Consider the following 10,416-nt stretch of genomic DNA (forward strand, 5'->3'; position numbering starts at 1 on the left):
AATGAGGATGGGGTGGGAGACGGTGTCAAAGGCCTTGCTGAAGTCCAGAAAGACTACATCCACAGCAACACCTGCATCCAAGGCTTTTGTGACCTGATCATAAAAGGCAATCAGGTTGGTCTGACATGATCTGCCGCTAATGAAACCATGCTGGTTGCTCTTGAGCATCATCTCTGAGGCCGGCCCATCACAGATGTGCTCTATGATGATCTTCTCAAAGAGTTTCCCTAGGATTGAGATAAGACTAACGGGCCTATAGTTGCCTGGGTCCTTCCTCCTCCCTTTTTTAAAGATGGGGACCACGTTGGCTACCTTCCAATCATCAGGCACCTGGCCCGAGCACCACGAGTGCTCGTAAAGCCGTGCCAAGGGCCATGCAATAACCCCTGCTAGCTCCCTCAACACCCCGGGTCCCTTAAGAATAATCTAGCCTTTGAATTAGAGTTAGTTTTGGATTTCATACAGTATTCCATTAGAATTACCTTGCTACTGGCAAGATAGTCTTTGGATTGGTTTCTGGGGGTTATAGTGTAAAAAGAATTAAGGCTGAGGCATCTGACCCCTAAAAGCTGGAATTCTACCACAGGACTTTTGGGACCTGGGCAGAAACTAAACTAACCACCTTTACCACCCTGAAGATTGAAGTCTAAAGATAGTAAGTATAGCAACACAGTCACATTCCTTGCCCATCTCTAATCCAATCTGTGGCACTTTCCATAATTGCCTTTGCTACTCATATCATGCTTGATAAGCCTTACCATAGTTTCAGATTAAGATATTTTACAATTTACATGTGTTTATCCATGTGGGGATCTTGGTATTGGTGGATCCAGGACTTTAAAAAGCGGGGTGCAGGAGCAGCAATCAGCAGTACAGGCGTGGCTGCACTCCCGCTCTGTTTCCCATCACCAAGGTGGACAGACCATGCTGCAGGAGTAGCAGCCAGGGACCTTTTCTTAAGTCCCAAAATAGGCAAGATTCTTCCCCACCTCACTCTTGGCACTCCCTTCCCTCCCTTCCACGCTCAGTGGTATGCCTCCTCCCTCTCCACTCCCTTTCCCCTGCCCACCACTGTCCCCAGCTGTGCTATGGGCATAGACAGCTTCAGAGCTAGTCCTGCCCTGCTCTGGCCCTAATGTGTGGGTAGCTGGGCTCAGCTGGGGACAACAGCACTGGTGGCAGGTAGGTTCCCCCTCTCTAAGCCTGGTCCTGAGCTGGTAGGGAACACCTGGGGAAACCAAGCAGGAAGAGAGAATCCACCTGCCTGTCCTCCACTGCTGTCCTGGGCTGAGCCTGGCTCCCCATGCAGCCCAGTTGGAAGACAGCAGAAGCAGCTCTGAAGCTACTTTCTCATCCCTGGGTCAGCCAGGGACAGCAGCTGTGGTAGGTGGAGGAGAAAGGAGCGGGAGGGGAGAGGATACACTGCTTAGCATGGAGGGGAGTGGGTCATTACATGCTTCAAGGACTTTAACAAAAAAGAAGTTCCTGGCTGCTACTCCTGTGGTATGGAGTGCTGCCACACTACTCCTAGATCCACCCCTGGAGCTTGGTATAGGAAAGCATGTGCTTTCTCCAGACTGTAACAAATCCAAAGCAAAACACCTCAAGGGAAGGTTTTGGCCTGAGGGTCAAAATGAAAAGCGATGCATTAGTTGGCATAGGCATTTTGCCATGAGTCCCTCAAGAAGTTACAGAGAAACAAGGAACTAGCTGTAAATATCACTGTCACCCAATGGCTTTAAACCTAAATCATCCTCTGAAGGTTTTAATTGGTTCCATGATAAGTAAAATGTTATATTTTACTTATCAAGGGACCAATTAAAACCTTCAGAGGATGGCAATAGCATTCTAGATTCATTTTGTTTCTGTCTCATATCATTTCTCTTTCCATTTTTTTATTTTTATTTTCCATTTGTTTGATTATTCTTGCCAATTTTTAGGGAATTGCATAGTTAATTGAATTTTTTTAAAGATTGTATATATTATGATAACCATATATAGTATGATAACCTATTTCATGTTTGCCAGGAATGGTAAAAAAGTGATTCATTTGAATTATACTACATGAAGTCATTTCTCAGTAACCATTACTCTGATGCTCACTTTGTGAGGAAAGAGATCTTGGCCAATTCAATGGACCTGATTTTAATTAAAATATTCCTTTCTGTTCTCTAGGAGATAGTCTTTCAAAGAATAGAATATTAATTTAATATGGTAGTAAGGATGAGAGACTGCAATAAGTTATCCCTATTATCATGATGCTCTTACTATAATGACCGTCTTCCTGTACATAGACATTTTTCAGAGCAACTTTATCAGAAATCAAAAGCTAGCCTCAGGTTTTGGCAGATATAACAGAAATAATATTAATAATTCTGAACTGAGAAAAATGCTTCCAAATGCTCCAAGTGTTCTGCTTCTAGACTGAAAGAGAAGTTTGCACAGCACTGGAAACAGAAATAAATAACAAAAAGTCTACAGATAACTCCTTGTATAACAATGAGCAACCATTTGTTAAATTCTGATAATACTGTATGTTCTCTAAAGGCTTTTCAAACATTAGCTTTACCCTTTATATTTTCAAAAAAATAATCTATCAGGAACATTAATCATAATAAGAGACAAATAGAATAATTTAAAGTGAAACACTCACTTTTAACTAGTGTAATGTGAATGAAAGCCACTTAAATCATTTTGATAATGTGTATTAATATAAAATGTCAGAGATTTGTTGCTTCCATTGGATATAATAATTTTCAATGATTGATCTAAAGACCACATCCCGAAACATTCTTTTTGATCACCACCACCACCATCAGGGGTTTTATGAAGGAGTAAGTTGTGGTTTATTGCTTTGTTATTAGAGTATGTGACAGGGGCCAATTCAGCCCATCTAACTGTAGCCCTCCCCCGTCTAGGGCACTCCGTCCCCCTGGCTCTCCTACCACACGTTCAGTGCATCTAATTAGTTGTTGTTTGTAAGTCGGTAGGCTGCCCGTTGTGCTTCCCATGTTACTGCCCAATGTCAAGGGCGTTATACATAGCTCCAAGCCTCCCCTTATACTATGTCCCAGGTCCCTTGCAAATGGCAGCTATGTGGCTTCAGCCCCACAATGGACCTCACTCTCTGCCTGCCTGGCATTCGGACCCCACCTGGATCCCTCCTTCTCAGGCAGTCTACTCTGCACTCATTCTCAGCAGTCAAGCTCCCTGAACCCTTCTCCCTCTCGGCAATGGCCCCCTATGGGACCTTTGGCCACACAGGCCCGGACCTTGCCTCTAGGCCAGTTGGAACCCCTAGCTCTGAGTGTCCCTCACAGTGGCCACTCCGTCCCTTTGACCATCCTGGTCCCAACCTGAGCATTGACCAGTTGAGGGTTTCTCTGGTCAGGTTTCTGAGCAGCTAACCCATTCCCTCTCATATGGGTCTGCCTTCTCAGGCCACTCCAAACACATCTAACTCTATCTCTAGGCCAGCCTATGTGCAGTCATTCAGGCCCACCCATGAGGATCCTACTTTACATAGCCCATGTGCAGTCCTTCAGGCCCCTCACACGGACTCTATTCTATGCAGCCTACTGCTCACATGTCCCCTCACTGGGGCCCACTACTCTGCCCCCTCACTGGGGCTCTCAGCTTGACAGCCCTTGGGTCTCAGGCCTGATGACATGCCTGAACCCCTCACCTGTCCCTTCTAAAGGGTAATCCACCAGGTTGTAGGGGCTGAGGCTATATAGCACCCATACTCGCCTTTCACTAGGGAGGTACTGGTGTGACATTTCTGTGGACCACCCCACCATACCATCCTGTCTTAGCAGGGTATAGTTTTAGGTCATTCCCCAGGACCAGGAACCTCCTCCATCCCCACAGTTTCTACCCTTAACCTCCAGGTATTCTGGAAGCAGCTCCAGATGGAAATGTTCTTTCTCTGGCTTCCTCCAACAACTGCCCATTCAGCTCTGAGGGCCTCGGTTTATACTGAGGCTGCTCAGCCCCATTCTCCAATCAAGGAGCTCTCCCACAGTCATATGACCACCTCATTGGGCTGCATTGTACCTGCCAGCAGCTCCACAGTGTGCTCAAACCTTTTAAAGTGGCAGGCACCAAAGATGCCCTGCCAGAGTAAAAAATAATGTCATCAGTTACAATAATAAAAATTATGTAATTAAGTGCTTAAAAAAGATATAGACTTACTTCACTGAGCATGTTGAAAGCTTCATTTAAAGCTATATCCAGCATTCCGATTCCTTTTGCAAAAAGTTTGTCAAGGTGTTCCCTGAAGTGCTGAAACATCAAACAATACAGGTCGTGAAAATGAATGTCTTAAGAGACTCTGAATAGTATGTTAATATACTCAGTTGTATGGTTGAAAAGGTAAATGCCTGAAGATTTATGGAGTATTTTAATACCCATATCATTGATTAAGTAGTACAAACTAAATTCAAATTTAGGATAAACATGAAATGACAATTTTCTTCCTTACCATTTGTTTTACCTCATATATTTCAAAAGCCAAATCCTGACACTGATGGAGAGCTATCCTTCAGTTGTCAACACAAAGGCAGCTATCTAAATTATTTTAGGGTACATCTATACCATCCACTTATCATACCAGCCAGCACCACAATCAAATACTCCCAGGTTGTGTAACAACGGGGAGCTTCAATATGCTCCCAGGGGATGTTCCAAAATTTCAAGGTAAAATTCCCCACCATCTATTCTCAGTTGTAACATATATTTATTAACAGTAATTTCATGGATGGAATAAAAGCAGGTAGACTGGAGATATGCAAAGAGGCAACTTTGTTATTTTATAGTTTCAATGTTGTTAGTCAAATGCAAAATAGTAGTGTTACAACCAGGGATCCAGGTTTTCTGTTTGTCACATAAAAACAAATTTTATCATTTAAAGAAGAAAAATGTGGGAAACAGCAAGTTTTCCTTTGCAGGCTGGAAGAGTTCCAGCCTCCAAGGGGCTGCTTGGGTATGGGAGGAGTAGAATGCAAGGGGAAGGAGGTGCCATGTTTATTTATGCTTGCACACATGCATGTGACAACCAGAAAGTGTGGTGGAGAGCAGCTCCTGCAGCTTCCTCCACCTAAGTATATGGGGGCGGGAGGGGGGACATAAGCAACATGGACAGGCAGCGGGGCATAGGTCCCATTGCCCTGTTGCTGCCCCTCACTCCCACCTGCTACTCCCCACCCCCAGCTCCCCAGTGTGTGGCAAGAGTATGTAGGGAAGGAGAGGTATGGGTATAGGTGACCTGTGGAGGGAGCAGGGGGGACAGAAATGATGTGTCAGGGGGTGGGGGGCATATGTCCCTCAGATTTATGCACCCACACTGGGGTGTAGGGCACAGGGCTGTAGCCTGGCTGGACAAGCTCTGGATACAAGCCACCTCCATGGCCCAGCAAGCAGGATCTGGCATGGGAGGGAGCGCCGTGTTACCATGACTGCCAAAGTGAGGCCTGGCATCAGTGGCGGGGGGCATAACTCTGTGCCGCTGCTGCCATGCCTCACCTTGGTGGCCATGACAGTGCTGCACCCACTCCCATGCTGGGTTCCACCCACCAGGCCATAGAGGTGGCTCTGACCCAGAGCTGGTCCAGCTAGGCTGCAACCCTATGCCCCACTGTGGGTACATAAATCTGGGAGGCACATGTCCTCCACAACCCCTGCCACATTGCTTGTTCCCCTTGCCCGCCACATGGTCTGTGCACTTCTCACCCCCCTCCCCATGTATCACCTGTGCCCACACCCACCCCTTTCCCTACACTGGATGTCTGAGACCTGGGGGTGGGGTGCAGTGGGTTGGGAGTGAGAGGCACCAATAGGGTTGGGGGCATTGGGGCTGTAGGTTGGGAGTAGAGGACATGGAGTAGATGGGGACCTGCAGGTCAGGAGTGAGAGGCACCAGCAGGGAGTGGTGAGGAGGCTGTGGCTTGGGAGTGAAGGGCACCAGCATATCAGGTCTCTGCAGCACCACAAAGCATCAGAAGGAGACATCCGCAATTGGACCTACAACCTGGTGAGCAAAGGTGGCAGGGGGAGCTCTGATTTTCCATGATAAAAAAAGAAATCAAATTCCAAAATATAAAGGTATTTAGAATTTATTTTTTTATAATGATTGAGGCACTGGTAGGCTTCCAAACTGCTTTATAATGGGCAATATATCAATAAAACATTTTGTTCAACTGATCCTATATCTATAGTTTCATTTTAATCACCAAAAAAATGCAGATTTCGGGTTTTTTAATCAGAGAAATTTGGATTTTTAAACAAAAAGGCAGGATCCCTTGGTATGACAGAAGAGAAATTAGAAGTATATTAGTGCACACCTTAGAAATGTGTATTAGTCTTATTCTGATTTATTTAAATTATGTTGTTATGACTTCAAGAAAAAACTACACTACAAAAGAAAAAAATGTGCAATTCTCAACTGTTTTCAAACCAATGAAAAAAATACTCATAGGGAAAAATATAGAATCAGGGAGAAAGAATTTGTATGAGCTATGAGTCAGGCCCCATCTACACATTATATACCCAAGAGATAATTAACCAGTTAATCACAGCTACATGTTCAATCCATTAATGGTACGATAAAAGAAGAAATAAGCCGCAAAGTTATTCCACAAAATATGTGGCTCATTGCTTCATGCCATTAACTGAATATCTAACCAGAGGCCCCTGTGGCTAGCAGATCTTTCAGCTGATAAGGGCTCCCAGCCACAGGGCCAACCCAGCCATGGAGATGCACGCAAACACCCCTGTAGCTGGGAGATTGCATCAGCTGCAGTCTCCCAGGCACCCCCACAGCTGGGAAATCACATCCACTGTAGTTTCCCAGATGGGGAGATCCCTGGGGCATCCCCACAGCTAGAAGCCTGGGTCAGCTGATGGGGCTTTGAGCCACAGGAACTTGCTACTTGCCAGGGTAGGGAGAGCTCAGGATCATGATCCCAAACTTCTCGTGCACTGGCAATAAAGTATGATGGGATCTAATTCACAATCCCACAATCACACCTCCTGCCATGCACATGTGGCACTGCAGGAAGCATGAGTGTGTAGATTGCATATCAGATTCCATCAAGCCTTTACCTGCACATCTATAGGAGGCCTAAGCATTAGCAGCAAATACAAAGCACTTGTTATAGGAAAAAGAAATCAGTAGTTGGCATCAAGTTTTTCAGCCAGGGCTTATGGAGAATTTAAATGGGGACCCAGCTTGAATTGTTGTTTCTTTTTTGAGCTCATAACTCCTGAACATTCTATGCTGTGTCATCCCAAAGGACCAAGCATGTTAATCTGTAAACCATAAATTAATTCCTGGTACAACTCAACTGACTCTATTGAGAAATAACAGGAATGCATCTTAGCCAGTAATTCAATATCCAGGACCACAAATTTCAGAGAATATGTTTTTATCTTAAATATATTAATGCATCTAGGAGACAAGGACTTTGTGGGTGATACCTTTTATTGGACCAACCGTATTGTTAGGAAGGACACAGACAAGCTTTTGCATACCACTGTGGGCATATTTACATGAGGCACTTTACTGTGTAGTAGCACTTGCTTACTGCACAGTAAACCTTGCTAATCATGAGTAAATTTGCTACCTGAAAATGCAAGGAGCAAATTTACTTAAGATCAGTAATGGTGCAGTAGCACTCATGTAGATGTCTGACTGGAAGCAAATCTGCTTCCAGTCAGCTGGTCACCAGGGGGTGGGAGATTGCTCCATGCCCCTGAGAGCTGCCTGCTTCCAGGGAAGGCTCTGCCACTGGAACACGGGTGGAGACTATGCCCCGCTGCATCAGCAGCAGGAATTTACAAGCCCCCAGCTCCGAGATCATGATCAGGGAGAGGGGAACAGGCTGGAAAGCTACCCAGCTTGTACCCCACCCAGCTCCATGCTCACAAAGCTGAGCAGGGAACAAACTTTCCAGCCTGTTCCCCACCCAGCTCTGTGCTCATGGAGCTGAGTGGGGAACAAGCTCCCCAGCCAGCCTCCACCAAGTAATTGCAGAGTGGGAGCTGGGAACTGTCCTGGTCAGAGGCAGGTCCCAGCCCCATGCCCCAGTTGGGTGATCGAGGCACAGGGCTTGGAAAGAGATGCAGGGGTGGGATAGGTCCCAGCCTCCTGCCCCAATCCAGCAGTGGGGCAGCTAGCAGTGACCTAGCTGCTAGTGCCCCACCAGTGGATCAGGGAAGGGGCCTGGGACCTGCCTCTCCCCTGCATCTCTTTCCAAGTTCTCTGTCCCTGGTTGGGGAGCCAGGGCCAGAGTTCCCTGCTGCCAGGGCAGGGGAACATTATCCCTGCCTCAGCAGTAGGTAGCCCCTGGGGGTAGGATGTAATGTCCCAGTTCTGTCTAGTAGACAGCTGTCTTCTGGCCTGATGCTCCCTGCCAGTCCCTGGGCTAGCACCCAAGGGGAGCCTACAGCTCCTCCTACTGGTGGCAGGTGCCCACTGCAGGGCCCCAGGAAGTAAAAGCAGTTTGCTGCCTTTAGCAGCATATCTGGTCCCACTTCCCTGCATGTGTAGACACCTCCCCAGGCATGTTTCCTCGTGAATAGCTTAGTCATGAGTAAACTGATCATGGATCAGCTGCATGTGTAGACTGCCCTGTATCATTCATGTATCTAGCTATTTAACCACGTTTGGTTTTTTTGCTTTGTTTTCCATCATGAATATTTATACCTTTTTTTGCCTTAATATAGTAGCCTTTGTATAGTTTTTAAAGTTCTTACTCACAGAGCCTTTGTCTTTAGTTCCCAGTTACCTCATATTTTTTAAGTCATCCTACCTGAAGGTGAGTACTAAGATACTGCTTTCTACTGTGAACTTACTTATCTTTACATATACTTCATCACTGTAATTTGATAGCTTAACTACAGTTATTTCTCAACTAATTCCAATGAAATACTTAAAAACTAGAGAGCAACTCTTTTACACAATAGCTGAAATATGCTTAATGGAATTGAGTGTGGTATAGACAGTACTCCAAATGTATGCGCCATCAAAGACTCACCACCCCATTAAAGCCTGCTTTGTGGTTTAAAGCCCTTGTGCTAGCTATCCTCACAATGTAGAATTTTATCCATAGAGCAGCAGGCCAGAGTCCAAGGAAACTTGCACTCTGACTTCCCATTCTCTAGCAGTTAGATGCCTACACAGACTTCATGTTCTAGAATTATCAAAAATGTGTACCTTTAGTGAATATTAAATTCACTAGTAATATAAAAATAACACTACTATATAAAATGAGATCAAAATATACATAGGATATACTGTGAATTAAATCATAGAATAATAGAATCATAGAAAATTAGGGTTAGAAGGAACCTCAGAAGGTTATCTAGTCCAAACCCCTAATCAAAGCAAAACCATCCCCTAGAAGATCATATTAGCCAAGAATTTGTCTACCTGGGTGAGAAGGAGTACAAACAAAAAACCAAATGCAAAAACAGGAAAGGAGATAGAGTGGGGAGAACAGCACTTCAGAAGCGACTGTTCCCTGCAGATAAAAAAGCCCAGAGCGGGATGATGAGGCACAGAGGAGAAGACAGGAGCAAAAGGCTACTCCGGGAGTGAGAGTTGGGAGAAGACTACCGGGTCAGGGACATCCTAGGGGTCAGTCCAGCATGCCAGAGAAGGCACGACTGAGGAAGGAAGCTGGAAGTCTCCAGGGTATGTAAATTGACCCCCCCCGATCGCTCGGGGGAAGAGAGGTACAAACAAAAGGAGCCATGGATGCTCCTGAGAGAAAAAAAACCAAGTTGATGTTACTCTGGTTTGCTTTTGTTTTTGTTTTACGTTGATGGGGACTAACTGTTCTTCAAGGGTGTTCAAGGAGAGAACGAGGAGAGAGCCAGAGTTAAGGCTACTTCCTCACCCTAGTAGAAAGAATGCATGAGTTGCCGGAAGATTTCATAGAAATTAGGGCTGGAAGGGATCTCAGAAGATCATCGAGTTCAGCCTCCCGCCTGAAAGGCAGGAAGTCAGCTGGGGTCATAGGATCCCAGCAAGGTAAGCATACAATTTGCTCTTGAAGGTGTTCAATGTAGGTGCTTGAACCACCACCGATGGCAGACTGTTCCAGACCTTGGGGGCTTGGACAGTAAAGAAATTCTTCCTTATGTTCAGCCTGAAACCATCTTGCAGTAGTTTATGACCATTCAACCTCGGCAGTCTGCTGAACAAACATTCCCCGAGATCCTAGTGAACACCCTGATAAACTTATAGGTGGCCATCAGATCACCCTTGAGCCTGTGCTTTTCCAGGCTAAAGAGCCCCATGGCTCTCAACCTGTCATTGTAAGGTCTGTTTTCCTGACCTCTGATCATGCATGTGGCTCTTCTCTGGACTCTCTCAAGCTTCTCCACATCCTTTTTGAATTGTGGAGCCCAAAA

The 10,416-nt window shown here is 45.6% G+C and overlaps 1 protein-coding gene across 1 annotated transcript in view; it reads right to left on the minus strand.

The window, feature by feature from the left end:
• The window catches only part of CACNA2D3 (calcium voltage-gated channel auxiliary subunit alpha2delta 3), a gene marked incomplete at its 5' end in the record, with an annotated part of 852,337 nt that overhangs the window by 399,594 nt on the left and 442,327 nt on the right, over positions 1-10,416 (minus strand). The window contains one exon of the mRNA XM_019537014.1: positions 4,195-4,284. Coding sequence (XP_019392559.1) covers positions 4,195-4,284 — 90 coding nt within the window. The remainder of the gene's footprint in view (positions 1-4,194; positions 4,285-10,416) is intronic.

This window comes from Crocodylus porosus, unplaced genomic scaffold (genome assembly GCF_001723895.1).
Source record: "Crocodylus porosus isolate Cpor-Errol unplaced genomic scaffold, CroPor_comp1, whole genome shotgun sequence".
Lineage (NCBI taxonomy): Eukaryota > Metazoa > Chordata > Crocodylia > Crocodylidae > Crocodylus > Crocodylus porosus.